This window comes from Pseudochaenichthys georgianus, unplaced genomic scaffold (assembly GCF_902827115.2).
Source record: "Pseudochaenichthys georgianus unplaced genomic scaffold, fPseGeo1.2 scaffold_1062_arrow_ctg1, whole genome shotgun sequence".
Lineage (NCBI taxonomy): Eukaryota > Metazoa > Chordata > Actinopteri > Perciformes > Channichthyidae > Pseudochaenichthys > Pseudochaenichthys georgianus.
In genome coordinates, this window is record NW_027262027.1 from 1 (window position 1) to 18,939 (window position 18,939).

The 18,939-nt window shown below is 42.7% G+C and overlaps 1 protein-coding gene and 1 pseudogene across 1 annotated transcript; one reads left to right on the forward strand and one right to left on the reverse strand.

The window, feature by feature from the left end:
• Positions 1–7,317: 7,317 nt before the first annotated feature.
• LOC117440597 (olfactory receptor 51L1-like) lies at positions 7,318–8,262 on the reverse strand. Its single transcript, XM_034076832.1, has one exon. It carries the CDS (start codon positions 8,260–8,262, stop codon positions 7,318–7,320), a length of 945 nt encoding a protein of 314 aa, XP_033932723.1.
• Positions 8,263–16,713: 8,451 nt separating this feature from the next.
• Positions 16,714–17,615, forward strand: LOC117440598 (olfactory receptor 4B13-like; annotated as a pseudogene).
• The last annotated feature ends 1,324 nt before the right edge of the window (positions 17,616–18,939 follow it).

Consider the following 18,939-nt stretch of genomic DNA (forward strand, 5'->3'; position numbering starts at 1 on the left):
ATAGTCGGCCTTATTCACAGCAGCAACACCCAACCTCCATGGAGGATGTTTCTCGTGCCCCTGGCTACACTTAAAGGGGGTATACTTTGCGGTGCTTTACCGTCCGCCCATCAGCACCCATAGTCGGCCTTATTCACAGCAGCAAGCACCCAACCTCCATGGAGGATGTTTCTCGTGCCCCTGGCTACACTTAAAGGGGGTATACTTTGCGGTGCTTTACCGTCCGCCCATCAGCACCCATAGTCGGCCTTATTCACAGCAGCAACACCCAACCTCCAGTGGAGGATGTTATCATGCCCCTGGCAACACTGGTAAACACTGGTAACATATGTCTAGCCGCTGACAGGAACTTGACATCGGAACTTGACATCGCATTTCCATTGAGCGGACTCCCGTACATGGGAAGGGCAAGTCCCACGGTACCTCCGTTCATAAGGCTGACATTTGCCTTACACTTAAAGGGGGTCTACTTTGCGGTGCTTTACCGTCCGCCCATCGGCACCCATAGTCGGCCTTATTCACAGCAGCAACACCCAACCTCCAGTGGAGGATGTTATCATGCCCCTGGCAACACTGGTAAACACTGGTAACATATGTCTAGCCGCTGACAGGAACTTGACATCGGAACTTGACATCGCATTTCCATTGAGCGGACTCCCGTACATGGGAAGGGCAAGTCCCACGGTACCTCCGTTCATAAGGCTGACATTTGCCTTACATACCCTAGGGACCAGAGGGTACAATGGTTGGACATTTACTACCGGCCGCGGTATGCCTAGTGTACAGGGTCCATATAACCGACTTAATGCATAGCGGGAAGTCGGTTATATAGACATCAACAGAATAAGTGTTTAACGGTGATTTAAACTAGTTTATGCGGGGAAAAGAGTGCTCAAAATCGGATTCAACAGGCCATCCACACCGACTCCCATTAAAAGTGATTGAAATGTACAGGAATCTGTCCATTTCAATCACATTTGATGACCCGTCCAGGGTGACTTTCTTCCCCAGGAATTAGTGTCTGAAAGCTGGCTAACATTACTTTAAATACAGTGTGCACATGGCTTTATTACCCATGAAATAGTGTGTGAAAGCTGGGTGACTTTGATGTGAATTTAAGGAAGATATGGCCATTTCATCCACACCTCACGACTCCCATTAAAAGTGATTGAAATGTACAGGAATCTGTCCATTTCAATCACATTTGATGACCCGTCCAGGGTGACTTTCTTCCCCAGGAATTAGTGTCTGAAAGCTGGCTAACATTACTTTAAATACAGTGTGCACATGGCTTTATTACCCATGAAATAGTGTGTGAAAGCTGGGTGACTTTGATGTGAATTTAAGGAAGATATGGCCATTTCATCCACACCTCACGACTCCCATTAAAAGTGATTGAAATGTACAGGAATCTGTCCATTTCAATCACATTTGATGACCCGTCCAGGGTGACTTTCTTCCCCAGGAATTAGTGTCTGAAAGCTGGCTAACATTACTTTAAATACAGTGTGCACATGGCTTTATTACCCATGAAATAGTGTGTGAAAGCTGGGTGAGTTTGATGTGAATTTAAGGAAGATATGGCCATTTCATCCACACCTCACGACTCCCATTAAAAGTGATTGAAATGTACAGGAATCTGTCCATTTCAATCACATTTGATGACCCGTCCAGGGTGACTTTCTTCCCCAGGAATTAGTGTCTGAAAGCTGGCTAACATTACTTTAAATACAGTGTGCACATGGCTTTATTACCCATGAAATAGTGTGTGAAAGCTGGGTGAGTTTGATGTGAATTTAAGGAAGATATGGCCATTTCATCCACACCTCACGACTCCCATTAAAAGTGATTGAAATGTACAGGAATCTGTCCATTTCAATCACATTTGATGACCCGTCCAGGGTGACTTTCTTCCCCAGGAATTAGTGTCTGAAAGCTGGCTAACATTACTTTAAATACAGTGTGCACATGGCTTTATTACCCATGAAATAGTGTGTGAAAGCTGGGTGAGTTTGATGTGAATTTAGGGAGGGAGAGCAGCAGCAGCAGCAGCAGCAGCAGCAGCAGCAGCAGCCGCCGCAGCAGCAGCAGGCTGTGACCCTGGCGGAAATACATTGATTGTTTTAGCCAGGAATAAGTGTTTAGAAGGCGGGTAAAGTGTCCCTGCAGCTCCTCCATGACGGTAATAATGATTAGAAATCATTTACAGGGCAGAAAGCTGTTTTTAAAAGTGAAAAAACGATTTGAAAACCGTTTGAAATGACTGGCGGGTGCTGATGGAAAGCAGGCGGAAATAAATTGATTGTTTACCCAGGAAAAGGTGTTTAAAAGGCGGGTAAAGTGTCCCTGCAGCTCCTCCATGACGGTAATAATGATTAGAAATCATTTACAGGGCAGAAAGCTGTTTTTAAAAGTGAAAAAAACGATTTGAAACCGTTTGAAATGACTGGCGGGTGCTGATGGAAAGCAGGCGGAAATACATGGATTGTTTTACCCAGGAGAAGGTGTTTACAAGGCGGGTAAAGTGTTCCTGCAGCCCTTTAAATACAGTGCGCACATGGCTTTATTACCCATGAAATAGTGTGTGAAAGATGGGTAACTTTGCTGTGAATTTAAGGGAGATATGGCCCTTTCAAACAGGGAGATGTACAGGCCTTTATTACCCACGAATTAGTGTCTGAAAGCTGGCTAACATTACTTTAAATACAGTGTGCACATGGCTTTATTACCCATGAAATAGTGTGTGAAAGCTGGGTGAGTTTGATGTGAATTTAAGGAAGATATGGCCATTTCATCCACACCTCACGACTCCCATTAAAAGTGATTGAAATGTACAGGAATCTGTCCATTTCAATCACATTTGATGACCCGTCCAGGGTGACTTTCTTCCCCAGGAATTAGTGTCTGAAAGCTGGCTAACATTACTTTAAATACAGTGTGCACATGGCTTTATTACCCATGAAATAGTGTGTGAAAGCTGGGTGAGTTTGATGTGAATTTAAGGAAGATATGGCCATTTCATCCACACCTCACGACTCCCATTAAAAGTGATTGAAATGTACAGGAATCTGTCCATTTCAATCACATTTGATGACCCGTCCAGGGTGACTTTCTTCCCCAGGAATTAGTGTCTGAAAGCTGGCTAACATTACTTTAAATACAGTGTGCACGTGGCTTTATTACCCATGAAATAGTGTGTGAAAGCTGGGTGAGTTTGATGTGAATTTAGGGAGGGAGAGCAGCAGCAGCAGCAGCAGCAGCAGCAGCAGCAGCAGCAGCCGCCGCAGCAGCAGCAGGCTGTGACCCTGGCGGAAATACATTGATTGTTTTAGCCAGGAATAAGTGTTTAGAAGGTGGGTAAAGTGTCCCTGCAGCTCCTCCATGACGGTAATAATGATTAGAAATCATTTACAGGGCAGAAAGCTGTTTTTAAAAGTGAAAAAACGATTTGAAACCGTTTGAAATGACTGGCGGGTGCTGATGGAAAGCAGGCGGAAATAAATTGATTGTTTACCCAGGAAAAGGTGTTTAAAAGGCGGTTAAAGTGTCCCTGCAGCTCCTCCATGACGGTAATAATGATTAGAAATCATTTACAGGGCAGAAAGCTGTTTTTAAAAGTGAAAAAACGATTTGAAACCGTTTGAAATGACTGGCGGGTGCTGATGGAAAGCAGGCGGAAATACATGGATTGTTTTACCCAGGAGAAGGTGTTTACAAGGCGGGTAAAGTGTTCCTGCAGCCCTTTAAATACAGTGCGCACATGGCTTTATTACCCATGAAATAGTGTGTGAAAGATGGGTAACTTTGCTGTGAATTTAAGGGAGATATGGCCATTTCATCCACACCTCACGACTCCCATTCAAAGTGATTGAAATGTACAGCACTCTGTACATTTCAATCACATTTCACGACCCGACCAGGGTGACTTTCTTCCCCACGAATTAGTGTCTGAAAGCTGGCTAACATTACTTTAAATGCATGGTGCACATGGCTCTGTTACCCATGAATTAGTGTGTGAAAGATGGGTAACTTTGCTGTGAATTTAAGGGAGATATGGCCATTTCATCCACACCTCACGACTCCCATTCAAAGTGATTGAAATGTACAGCACTCTGTACATTTCAATCACATTTCACGACCCGACCAGGGTGACTTTCTTCCCCACGAATTAGTGTCTGAAAGCTGGCTAACATTACTTTAAATGCATGGTGCACATGGCTCTGTTACCCATGAATTAGTGTGTGAAAGATGGGTAACTTTGCTGTGAATTTAAGGGAGATATGGCCATTTCATCCACACCTCACGACTCCCATTCAAAGTGATTGAAATGTACAGCACTCTGTACATTTCAATCACATTTCACGACCTGTGTAGACTGGCTTTCTTACCCATTAGGTACACCGACAAAGGCACCTCTTCGGGGCCGCTCCAAGACCCCCAAAACACGGACTGAGGAGCTCCAGGATCCCTCCCATGTACCTCCAGAACCTCGAGCACCTTGGGTCCCCGGGCCCCCGAACTTAAGCACTCCCCCACGGACTAAACCAAGATGATCACACCCTCAAGAATCTCGTGCCCCTGGCTACACTTAAAGGGGGTCTACTTTGCGGTGCTTTACCGTCCGCCCATCGGCACCCATAGTCAGCCTTATTCACAGCAGCAGCCACCCAACCTCCATGGAGGATTTTTCTCGTGCCCCTGGCTACACTTAAAGGGGGTCTACTTTGCGGTGCTTTACCGTCCGCCCATCGGCACCCATAGTCGGCCTTATTCACAGCAGCACCACCCAACCTCCATGGAGGATTTTTCTCGTGCCCCTGGCTACACTTAAAGGGGGTCTACTTTGCGGTGCTTTACCGTCCGCCCATCGGCACCCATAGTCGGCCTTATTCACAGCAGCAGCACCCAACCTCCATGGAGGATTTTTCTCATGCCCCTGGCTACACTTAAAGGGGGTCTACTTTGCGGTGCTTTACCGTCCACCCATCGGCACCCATAGTCGGCCTTATTCACAGCAGCACCACCCAACCTACATGGAGGATTTTTCTCGTGCCCCTGGCTACACTTAAAGGGGGTCTACTTTGCGGTGCTTTACCGTCCGCCCATCGGCACCCATAGTCGGCCTTATTCACAGCAGCACCACCCAACCTCCAGTGGAGGATGTTATCATGCCCCTGGCAACACTGGTAAACACTGGTAACATCTGTCTAGCCGCTGACAGGAACTTGACATCGGAACTTGACATCGCATTTCCATTGAGCGGACTCCCGTACATGTGAAGGGCAAGTCCCACGGTACCTCCGTTCATAAGGCTGACATTTGCCTTACTTTACTTAGTTACCCTCCAAGGAAAGTAACTTTTTACGTTACTCGTTACTTTTATGTTGCTCGACTTTGGGCAGAACCCCATCTCTGTTCCTAAATGTGTAGGCTTACATAAAGTTCTACTATGGAGGACATAACAGATATTTCTTTTGTGCTCTTTATTATAAAAAAATGCCACAGAGCACTTAACAAAACATTGGGCTATAGGCGTCAACACCACCACTAAACAATAATATCAAACAATATCAATATAAAATCATAATCATTAAGGGTTACAGGCTAGCCCCAAAATAGGTGCAAAGCTAGTGCAAATCATATCAATAGGCTACTAAATAGGCTTGGACTCGAAATATCATTTCCCCGGGGATCTTGAGCTACTAGCTTCATGCTAGCATGTTTTCCTTTCAAATGCTTGGTGAGGTTGGCAGTGGAGTTAACGGCAGTGGACACAAGTTTCTGGCCAGGGCACAACGTACACCTTACACTCACATTTTTCCCCTTAGTTTCAACAAGTTCGAAGTAATGGGAATACCTCCATCCCTCGAATGTTAGCGTTGGCTGCGCCTGCTTCTCGCTTGCCATCACTGCTCTTCAGTCTTCATGCCACCACCAGCGGCCAGCCTCTATCACGTACAGTGTGGAATGAGAGCTCATGCCTAATGTGTAAGCACACAGCTGAGTAGGCAGTGTCACTGTCACTCGTCCCTGGGAAAAGTAACGTTGCGGCGAATCGAAGAAGAAACTACGTTACGTTACCACATTTTCCATAGTAGCGCGTTACACTACTTTTTACCCGGCAAAAGTAGTTACGTTACTTTACAACACTGGTGACAATCCCTGAAAGTTTCCATATGTAATTTCGTGGAAGGTAATATATTTTTGAAAATACACATTTTGACCCAAGACCACAAGACCAATCTTACGAACATTTCACAAAATATGTTCTTGCAAAAATAGTTCACCAAGGCAAACGTTTTGGACAAAGAACTGCCGATCTTTGTAATTTACTGTACGTATAACATTAAAGTTAAGGCAGGGGGCCAAACATAGAAAGCTTGATAGTTTATTAATTCCCATAATCCTCAGCTGCACTGATAATCATCTAATGTTAGCATGCTTAAAGGTTAAACATGTTCCAAATGGCTAACAATAGCATTTCATTTAAGTGAAGGTGAAAAAGCAGGGACTCACATGGCTGTAGACCAGTGCTTCTCAAAGTGTGGTCCGCGGACCACTGGTGGTCCGTGAGCGCCCCCAAGTGGTCCGTGAGTATATTGGTACAATTTCACATTTTAAATAAATTAATAAATTAAAGTTGTACGCACTCTCGCGGGAATATCTCCGCAATGGAGCCAGCTTAAGTTAAGCCTTTGATGGTATGATATAGCCCAGCGCAACACCTTCATCACACATGTTGCCACTTGTTTGTACCATTTTCAGGCGATTTGTAATCTGTTCTAGAAAAACGATGTGATTTTGGATATTTGTGGAGTTAGGTGGTCCGCGAGTGTTTTTTTATTTGTTAAGTGGTCCTTGGTATGAAAAAGTTTGAGAAACACTGCTGTAGACTGTTGTTTATTGAATATATTACTTCATCATTACATTTTCATTATAGTAACAAAGGTTGAATGATTCACAACAACATATTAAAACACAATAACAACAGTAAGTGGTGTAACATCACAATGCCTAACATACAGTACACCTGAATTCCTGTCGAATCTACTTTTTATGATATGTTAAAAAAATAGATTTCAATATTGACCTTAAATATGCATGAAGAGGCAGAACATAATATGTGTTCTAACTTTAAAACTATTACATTTAACAGAATAGTAATATGTTAACATTTGAGGGAAATTCAAGCCAAATCAAGTTAAATCAAGCATATACAATATTGTTGTTCTGCTTTATGCTGATCTCTATCTAATCATGTATCCCTTTAAATAATTATGATAGCAAACACAATCTAACATGGTCAACATATCCCTTTTATATTTCAGCAGCAGGGCCCTTCTTCAGAAATCTTAACACGCCTCCTTTGATTTGAGGCAGACCCAGGCCATACACGATAGGGTTATTGAGGGGGGGAATGATCAGATACGCTAAAGACAAAATAACTGCGACGCTTGGATTCAGTTGATCAGCCTCAAATCGAGTCAAAGACACCTCGAGGAAGAGAGAGATGGAGTAGGTCATAAAGGACACGATGTGAGGCAGGCAGGTTTGTAACGCCTTTCCTCTGAATTCAGACGATCTCCTCCTGCAGACCAGCAGAATCCGTAGATATGTGTACAGGACGAAGAACATGGGGATGAAGATGATGGTCACCAGGACAAACTGACCAGCTATGTTGTTCAGAGTGGTGTCCACACAGGAGAGCTGCACCACAGGCCAGTTAGAGCAGAAAATCCGGTTCAGTTTATTTCCACACAGCGGTAATCTAACAGTAAGATAGAGGCAGAAGCCAATAGTAAATACTGGGTATACAACAGCAACGAGCACAAGAACCTGCACCCATTTGAAGGTCATTTTACTGTGGTAGTGTAAGGGCTGACAGATAGCAATGAACCTATCGTAGGCCATGATGGTGAGGATGGTCATCTCATAGGAAGCATAGGTATAAATAACATACACCTGAATAAAGCATAATGGGCGTGAGACCAAATGAGAGTCAGAGAGGATGTCCTGCAGGAACCTGGGGAAGAATCCAGCTGAGCCATACAGAGAGTTTACACACAGACAGCTGATGAAAATATACATGGGCTGATGCAGAGACTTCTGCAGGAACACTGCCAGAATAATGACCATGTTAGCAGAGACTATAGTCACAAAAATGAACAGACACAAGATGAAGAACAGGTATCTGAGGGGCCCAAAGTCTGCAAACAGGGTGAACTGAAAGTAGGGAGGGTTCAGGCTGCTGTTGCTCTTCATGTCTGCTCCAAAGAGAGGAACAATACAGGAACTGTTAATGAGATGCTGTTAGCTACATTTCAGATATTAATACAAAATCAGCCTGCATGCAATCTCCAACAGTTGTATGTGACCATGTTAAATATAACCTCTGGGAAAAGCTCACCTCCACATACAGTAGTTCACAGACGTATTCAGGCTCTCTATATCTGCGAAGGAAGGGGGAATATAAATGCACAACAAGGGAAATGTTCAGAGGAAAATGTCGTAATTCAACACCAACATTAATGCAAAAACACAATAAGCCTGCATGCATGTGAATTACAACCTTCCTAACACTTGTACTTGACAATATTGAATTTAGCTTCAGGTAGCTGGAGAAGAGAAGCACACAAATGAAGGGCAGGAAAAAAGCCTCATAAACTACATGAACCACCAAGATGGTAATTCGCATTGATTTAAACATTATTTCACACTCGTACACATTGCCTCCTTCATGTTTGCAAGTCGGCCTGAACAGAGAACACATTCATAGAAAGAACAAGAGTTATAGAAAGGAGAAGCAAGACTTAAGAAAAGGTCACAAGCAGACAATAATCAATATAATCTCATTTGAAGTAAGTCAAATATAAGTGAGAATATATTCTTTCCTTATTTTAAATACATATATGTGCCAAATACTTGCATGCAGAAGCAGTATACACTTGTATACAGTATGATTATCTACCTGTGTCAAGGTACTAACAATTAAACAACGTATGTTACTCAATATTCATATATTAATACAAAATCAGCCTGCTTGCATGCATGTGAATTGTAAAATCTCCTAGGGTTGTACGTGACAATATTGTGCTGGGAATATCTCACCTCCACATACACCACATGCAGCAAAGGCCTGGCCTGCCTCAGTTATTCAAACAGGAGTTCACAGACTGACTCAGGCTTTCTGTCTCTGGATAAAAGGACGGAATATAACTGCAACATGTCCTAATTCCACACATACAATACTAAAAACCACAATAACCTGCATGCATGTGAACGGCAAACGTTCACAGTTGGACCTGACAATAGTAAATATACATTCCAAGTAACCGAAGAAGTGAAGTACACAAACTAAGACCTTCTCATAAACTACATGCACCACAATCCTGACATCTCTCACTTATTGAAACAGTATTTCACTCAGATTTCAAATGTTTGTGTTTGCACCTAAAGCAAAAAGAGAGGTGCATTCAAAGAGCAACCGGTAAAGGAAGGAGAGGAAGACCTGAAAAAAAGGCTACACGTGCCCCAGCCAGCATATAGCATCATCACCATGAAGGATAATGTAAGTGAGAATAATCCATAGCATATACACCATGTTAATCAATGCTTGTAAAAGCTTGCATAAGAATAACATATTCAATGAATTCAACACTCTCAGTACATCAGTACATATAAATACACTCATACAGAATAATTATTGACTTACTGGTTCCATGCCTGAAAGTGTAGAAACATTTACATATGTTATACTTGTGTTCAGATCAGCACGATAACCTTGAAAGCATTCAATATAATGAGGACAACTATTAAAGACAATAGTTAGACAACTGAAACAACCATCGACAATTATGTTTTACGATTCAACGTGGGAACTAACAATAAAACAGTGCATGTGACTCAGCCTGCTAGTGAGAGCTTTGACATGATGAGAGGAAGCCCCCCTCCCCTGTAATGATCCACTCTGAAGAGGCTGGACACTATATGTTTGTCTGTGTGTGTGTGTGTGTGTGTGTGTGTGTGTGTGTGTGTGTGTGTGTGTGTGTGTGTGTGTGTGTGTGTGTGTGTGTGTGTGTGTGTGTGTGTGTGTGTGTGTGTGTGTGTGTGTGTGTGTGTGTGTGTGTGTGTGTGTGTGTGTGTGTGTGTGTGTGTGTGTGTGTGTGTGTGTGTGTGTGTGTGTGTGTGTGTGTGTGTGTGTGTGTGTGTGTGTGTGTGTGTGTGTGTGTGTGTGTGTGTTGGCCTCTCAGTAATATGATGCAATGTATTCAGATGACAGCCGTGTCCACAGAATAATTGGTGCGAGGCGGTCAACAAAAAAGGTTTCTCCTTTATACAACTTTATAAGATCATTTAATATAATACATGGTTATATAATATACAGAATAATACAAAATAATATGATGTAACACGTTATAATAAATAAAAACGTAAGTTCTAATATTACACTAGATAGTAAACTAGAATGCTTTTCAGCCATAAACCTTGAACAATTACATTCAATGATTCTCTCTTCTAAACCATCAACGTGCATGTTAGACCCAATTCCAACTAAGCTGTTGAAGGAAGTTTTTCCATTAATTAGCACTTCTTTATTAAATATTATGAATACGTCTTTATTATCAGGCTATGTTCCACAATCATTCAAAGTAGCAGTGATAAAACCGCTTCTTAAAAAGCACAACCTCGATCCAGAGGTTTTAGCCAACTATAGACCTATTTCTAATCTTCCGTTCCTCTCAAAGATTCTTGAGAAAGCGGTCGCAAAACAGCTGTGTGATTACTTAAAAAACAATGATTTATTTGAAGATTTTCAGTCTGGCTTTAGAACACATTATAGCACAGAGATAGCTCTGGTTAATGTCACAAATGACATTCTAATAGCCTCAGACAAGGGACTGGTCTCTGTTCTTGTTTTGCTCGATCTCAGTGCTGCATTTGATACTATCGACCATGACATCCTATTGCAAAGACTAGAGCACTTAGTTGGCATACAGGGAACTGCTTTAGGCTGGTTTAGGTCCTATCTATCTGAACGCTCTCAGTTTGTACGTGTTAATGATGAATCTTCCACGCAAACCAAAGTTAGCCATGGAGTGCCACAGGGCTCAGTGCTCGGACCTATTTTGTTCACATTATATATGCTTCCATTAGGCAGTATTATAAGGAATCATTCTGTAAACTTTCATTGTTATGCGGATGATACTCAACTATATTTATCAATCAAGCCTGATGAAATTAATCATCTAAATAAAATTCAAGACTGCCTTAAGGACTTAAAAACATGGATGACCTTAAACGTTTTGATGTTAAACACGACCAAAACTGAAGTTATTGTACTTGGCCCGAAGAATCTACAAAACAAATTATCTAAAGATATACTAACTATGGATGGCATTAATTTGGCCTCCAGTGAGACTGTAAGGAATCTTGGTGTTATATTTGATCAGGATTTATCCTTTAACGCCCACATAAAATCAATTTCAAGGACCGCCTACTTCCATCTACGTAACATTGCAAAAATCAGGCATATCTTGCCTCAAAACGATGTAGAGAAACTAGTCCATGCATTTGTTACTTCTAGACTGGATTATTGTAACTCTTTATTATCAGGGAGTACCAAGAAGTCAGTCAAGTCGCTTCAGCTGATTCAAAATGCTGCGGCTCGTGTACTAACCAGAGTTAGGAAAAGGGACCACATTACTCCTGTTCTGGCTGCCTTACACTGGCTCCCTATAGAACACAGGATAGAATTTAAAATTATTCTTCTCGCCTACAAAGCCCTCAATGGGCAGGCGCCATCTTACCTTAAAGAACTCATTATACCCTACTGTCCTACTAGGGCATTGCATTCCAAGAATGCAGGGTTGTTGGTTGTTCCTAGAGTCTCTAAAAGTACAATGGGAGCCAGAGCCTTTTCTTATCAAGCTCCACATTTGTGGAATCAGCTTCCAGTCTGTGTTCGGGCGGCAGACACCCTATCCGTTTTTAAGAGTGCGCTTAAGACCTTCCTTTTTGATAAAGCTTATAGTTAGGGCTGATTAGATTCAGCCCCTAGTTTTGCTGATATAGGCTTAGTTTGTCGGGGGACATCTTACTTCTTCCTTCTCTCTGTCTATACCTGTGTACTCTCATGTTCCGATTAACCCAGCTTCCCCACATTTCTTTCTTTTTGGTGTCTATATAGGCCGGGATCCGGAGTCATGGATGATCCTGCGGTCCTGTGTCCTGGATCGCGAGCGCTGGATCTTGAGTCGTGGCTGTGGTCCTGGATCATAAGTCCCGGATGGATATCCTCGTGGATTCATCTTCCTATTATACACACATGCATTTCCAAACATTTGGACTACCTATGTTGCAAATGTATTATCTTTTCAATTTACACACGGCATCTATTGCACGTCTGTCCGTCATGGGAGAGGGATCCCTCCTCTGTTGCTCTCCCTGAGGTTTCTCCCATTTTTCCTTTTAAACTGGGTTTTCTTCGGAAGTTTTTCCTTGTACGATGTGAGGGTCTAAGGACAGAGGGTGTCATATTGTCATACTCATATTCTGTACACACTGTGAAGACCACTGAGACAAATGTAACATTTGTGATATTGGGCTATATAAATAAACATTGATTGATTGATTGATTGATTGATTGATTGATTGATTGATTGATTGATTGATTGATTGATTGATTGATTGATTGATTGATTGATTGATTGATTGATAGATAACATAAATAATAATAAAGTGGGACTTAATGATGTTTTCTGTAATCCACTCAAACATCCAAAATCCATATTAAGGACAGTGTTGGGAAAGTTCACTTTCTACATGAACTAGTTCAGTTCACAGTTCATACATTTTAAAATGAACTAGTTCAGTTCATAGTTCATAATTCAAAATGTTGAACTAAAGTTCATGGTTTCAAAAATGAACTAATTTATAGTTCATAGTTCTTTTTTCAATAAGTTGCTGCGAGCTATTATTTGTCTCCTGTACGATGTTAATGGGCCATTTCAATGTTTTCAATATCCTCAGAGGGCCGTACAAGTTATTGACCTCTGCTTAAAAAAACTAAAATCACAACTCATTCATTTCATTCTGTGCAAAGAAAAAGCAACCTCTTAATCCAGATATCTCACCACGACTCGCGTATGCATGCACGTGCAGGGTGTGGCGTGACCACCAAAATAGAAAGATATGGACACAAGATGTGTGCAAATGTATTTAGTTTCCTATCCATGTGAACATGATTTAAGTGGGGGGGGACCTAACCTCCTCTAGGGGGGTCCGGAGGGCATGCTCCCCTGGGAAGATTTTTTTTTAAATGTTGAAGTTAAAAGCATCAATCTGGTGCACTTTGAGAGCAACATTAGGAGAGCTATGGACACATCTCTCAACACCCAAACACAACTGTAAACAGATTTTCTTTTAATTTATGGATATTTGACAAATCACTCCCCTTTCAAACTGTATTCTTCTTTATTAATAACTGTCATATAGTATTTTATACCTGTTTACTTTATTCTCTTATTTTTTTGATAACTATAATGATCATATAAAGATGTGCCTTTACCTCACTGGTTGTAGACAAAGCTTCTTATATTCGTTAGCATAGCTAGCTAACCAGATGCTAATGATAACAACACAGTTATTGACTGTCTGATCAGTATGACAGATGAGCAGATCGCAACTGGGCTTTCAACTAAAGACACAGACACGCAGAAACTGCGGCATGTGTATGGACTTATCGGTACTGCAATTTCTGAAGTGCTGGAGTGGCGTTCTGGTGCTCTCCGTCAGAACTGCACCCCTGTCAGTCGAGACATATACCACGTGATGACACGTTAGGCTCGTGTTGTGTTCAAGGACCCTAACCTTGGCCAGGAAAAACAGGCACTCGCTTGTTTAATTTTTTTGCGGTCTAGATTTCTTTCATTTTTTTTTTTTTGCGTGTGTTTATAAATTACCTCGAGAGCCGTACCAAATTGTCTCGCGGGCCGTATACGGCCCGGAGGCCGGAGGTTCCCCACCCCTGCCGTAGAGTCTCACTCTGAGCGAGTGCTGCTGCAGCTGCTCTCGGCTTCGTCCATACTTCATTCAATGCTCGCCGGTTCCGCGGTTCCACATTGTTTCTTGTGAGGAGTCTGATATATTTAGTATATTTATATTTTAGTGCGACAGCCAGGGGTGACAGACGTGTACGCGTCACAGGCAGCTTGCTGTTGCCAGATTGGGTGGTTTTCCGCATTATTTTGAAGCCTGTTTACGGTGTGTTTTAACTGGGTTTTCGGCTGAAAGGCATATGAAATCTGGCACACTTTTGAACGCCGTTATAATACAGTGCTGAGAATGAACGCACTTTTGAACGCCGTTATACAGTGCTGATAATGAACGCGTTCTCAATTACGTTCATCTAGCGGAAATACAGTACGTTCAGTTCACGTTCGCCCAAAATATGAACGCGTTCATGAACGATCGTTCATTGAACGCGTTCAGGTACATCACTGATTAAGGATTACGTTTTACTGTCTGTCACACACACACACACACACACACACACACACACGCACGCGCACACGCACACACCTAGGGTCTGGGCCAACCTCACATGGAGGGGCAGAGTGTTCCAGAGCCTGGGGCCAGCCGCCGCGAAGGCTCGGTGCCCTCTGGTTTTTAGCCTGGTTTTAGGCACTACCAGTAGCAGTTGGTCAGCAGACCTTAACGCTCTGGCTGGGGTGTAGCGCTGGAGGAGTTCAGCTATATAGGCCGGAGCCAGCCCATTTAGTGCTTTAAAAACAAATAAAAGGATTTTAAAATCAATTCGGAACCGAATTGGAACCAGTGCAGTGAGGCCAGAATTGGGGTGATGTGGTCACGCTTGTTGTGGCCAGTGAGGAGACGTGCCGCTGCGTTCTGCACTAGCTGCAGGGGTTTAATTGAGGCCTGGTCCATACCCACGTATAGAGCGTTGCACTAATCGAGTCTCGAGGTCACAAAGGCGTTGATAACTCTCTCCAGGTCTTTGAAAGATAAAAAAGACTTGGTTTTGGCCAATACTCTTCATTTAAAAAAGCAGGATTTCACTACGCTGCTGACCTGCTTGTCGAATTTAAAAGTGTTAGTAAAAGTCACTGCAAGATTCATGACCGAGGGGAGGATGTTTGTTTTAGAGGACCCAGAATGTCAACAGAAGAGGCTGGAGGTTGGGGTCCAAAAAAGATGACCTCAGTCTTGCTCTCGTTGAGGTTAAGAACATTTCTGCTCAGCCAGGACTTCATTTCTGTCAGGCAATCCATCAACTGCTGTAGTGAGTGTTTGTCATTTCCTTTGAGAGGCAGATAAATCTGAACATCGTCAGCGTAGCAGTGGAAGGGAATGTTACGTTTTCTGAGGATTGAACCTAGGGGCAGTATATACAATAAAAAGAGGATGGGGCCCAGGATAGAGCCTTGGGGAACCCCACAAGTAAGAGGGGCCTTTGAAGAGGAGAAGGCACCTAGCTGCACTGAAAAACTGCGGTCTGTCAGGTAGGACCTGAACCGTGCAAGGGCAGAGCCTGTGATGCCAGCGGACTGTTCAAGCATATATTGGTATATTGCACAAAGTATTGTATATTGTTAATTGGAGGATAAAAACCTCTTTATTGGTGACAAATACATTTAAAAAGCACACAGTGAAATGTGGTCTCTGCTTTTAACACGTTAAAAAAAATGCATTCATCATCTTAATTATTCTATATATATAATTTACACAGTGCCTGTAAACCGGAGGAGAACGCTGGCATTTCTCCTCCTACTTGAAAGACTACGGAGGGATAGGGGCTGCAAAATGAGTTTGTGTGTATATATATATATATATATATATGCTCTGAACTTTCCACTTCCTGCCTGCCAGACATTACGTTACGGCTGCGTCGCGTCAAAAATAGGATTCATCCTAATTTTAGAGGAGCCCTGCGCTGAGACGCTTCTGAGCCGTAACGTGTGGTGGAATAGCACCCATTGACTAGAGTAGCCGCGATTGCCGTGAGCTCCGCGTCGGCGACCGTAACACGCCACAGACGGACCCGGTGGAATCTAGGGCTAAGGTTGCAGGCCTGTGCTCGGTGAGGGGAGTAGGAAGTGATAAACTGGGTCAAAGGTATGGGCCTAGGAAAGATGTTCCTCAACAATTGCTAGGGATAAGGAGGCAGCGTTTCCTACAGCATATTATCCAGATTATCGCCAACTCCGCTGTTGACGTTGCCAAACAGGTAGTGTTGGATATGTGTTGCTGGCCTGGGCGAATTGGGTCCAGTGACACCGACAAATGCATGGTGGAAACCTGGTTCTTGCAGAAGGCTGTGTCCTGAAGAGGCACCTGAATAAGCCTCCACCAAACCTCCTCTCCTTACATCATTTGTATCTGAGTTTACAGTGAACGCTCACAGTAACGTGATCAATCCACGTTACATCAAACATTGCCTTTGTATTCAGTACAATTCAGCTGAAGCTCTTCACGTGTTGATGGAGTTGAATGAGATCCATAGAGGAGTTAGCAGTCAGATGAAAAACCTCCCACAGACTCAGACACTGTCTGCCACTCTTTGTGTGAAGCATTAGCACTCTGCATCACAGCTTGCATGTTACTGCAAGAGAGACTGTTCAGGTATTGTTCATGAGAGTGAACATATGATCTGCCTGCATTGCTGATGGATGCTCAATTCAATGTGACATCACTTTTGATGGGCATGTGGAAGTGCAGAGATATAGATATCTGTATTTTGTGATCATGTTTAGAGTTTATGTTCTGATCATCTGCAGTAATTCCACTATTGTATGAACCCTGTTATTCACAAAAGCCTCCATGAGCCTATGTACATCACATCACATGTCACTTGTTAGACGCTTTTATCCAAAGCGACTTACATACTCAGTACTGTGGGCAATCCCCACAGGAGCACTTTGGGGTGAAGGGTGTCAGGGACACAACGACATGCTGACTGCAGTGGGGTTTGAACCTGTGCCCCCCTGATCCAAACACCAACGCTCAACCCACTGCGCCACACGTACATGTTCAATGCAGCTTTGTTGATTGACTCTGGTCTTTATAGCACCAATATTTACCCCAGGCTTCTGATTGACTTGTTATCAGAGAAACAGATCATATCTTCTCGAGCCCGTCTGTTTCAAAATGTGATGAATATGACTTTGACCTTTTCAGAGTCTTCCCTGCTGGCAGCCAGGGCCTGCGACAGATACGTGTCTCTGTGGAAACCTCTGCATTATCAACCATCGTGAGGAAAATAACTGTCGATGTCTGTCTGGTTTTGTCTTGGCTTCTGCCGACTTGTGAGACTGCAGTGGGATGTATTCTTTATTCTAATAGCAAACTCTGCGTTTTTACTATTACGGGGATTTTTTGTAACAATTCAATTTACAATCTTCAGCGTGTGAGCTCGAGCGCTCTCTGTATGTGGAGTGTTCATGTTGGTAGATCTGTCCCTTCTGCCTCTTATCTTCATACTTTTTACATACACCAGGAGACTTATACTATCATATCAACATGGTGGAGAATACAGGAGAAAAGCTGCACAGACCTGTTGACCCCACCTGTCGGTTTTAATCAGCTTGTGTATCAAAGTGTGTATGTGTGTGTGTGTGTGTGTGTGTGTGTGTGTGTGTGTGTGTGTGTGTGTGTGTGTGTGTGTGTGTGTGTGTGTGTGTGTGTGTGTGTGTGTGTGTGTGTGTGTGTGTGTGTGTGTGTGTGTGTGTGTGTGTGTGTGTGTGTGTGTGTGTGTGTGTGTGTGTGTGTGTGTGTGTGTGTGTGTTGGCCTCTCAGTAATATGATGCTAATGAGGGTCATTAGAGCCCCTCCCCCCCTCTCCGACTACAGCCAGTGCACATAGAGCTAATTATGACCCAGTGGTCACAGTGAGTCTCGGGGGGGGGGGCTCTCTTGTCATAATCACCTGAGCTGCTGAGGTGATTATCTCAGTAATTGGTCCGAGGCGGTCAACAGAAAAGTTTTCTCCTTTGTCCTCTGAGGAGAGAAACTTTGGCCTGTGAGCAAACACATTAACGACAACTTTATAAGATCATGTAATACATGGTTATATAATATACAGAGTAATATGATGTAACACGTTATAATAATTAACATCAATAATAATGAAGTGGGACTTAATGATGTTTTCTGTAATCCACTCAAACATCCAAAATCCATATTAAGGATAAGCTAGTAAATTAAATAACTAACTACATAAATAGATACATGTATAGGTAAAAGTAAAGTAATGTAGAAGATAATATTAAAATAAAATTAATAGATAAGGGAATAAAGAATAGTAACAGTAATAAATGTACCCATACTCACATATGTATACCCACATATACACACCCACACACATGTACACATGCACATACATACACGTACCTACCTACATACATGTATACAAAGATACACATATATTCGTAGTTCCCCCCATTTCTTCTTAATGTAGTGTCTTAAGTTCAGCTATGTAGGCTATCATAGAGCCCCAGACAGATTCAAATAGTTTTGAGGAGCCCCTCAGGTTATATTTAATCTTCTCAGTCCTTAATCTTAAAGTGCAGGTACAACATTAAATCTTTAAGCCATAGAGATGCTTTAGGTGGTATAGAAGATGTCCATTCTAGGAGTATTCTTCTACGTGCTAAGATAGATGCAAAGGCTATACTGTCTTTAGCTTTCCTCTTCAACATTCGGTGGCCAGGTAGTACTCCAGAAATGGCAGTTTCTGCACATGGTGTCAATACCACGTCCAAGGCCTCAGTAAGGTGTTTTAAAATGCTTGTCCAGTATCCTTGTAGGCGAGGACAAGACCAAAACATATGAGTCATGTTTGCTGGTGACGTGTGGCATCTGTTACAGGTATCCGTAACATTTGGGTATATTTTGGAGAGTTTAGAGTTGGTGTAATAGATA

Coding starts and splice junctions, on each gene's coding strand:
- LOC117440597 (XM_034076832.1), bottom strand. CDS start 8,262: ATGAAGAGCAACAGCAGCCTGAACCCTCCCTACTTTCAGTTCACCCTG.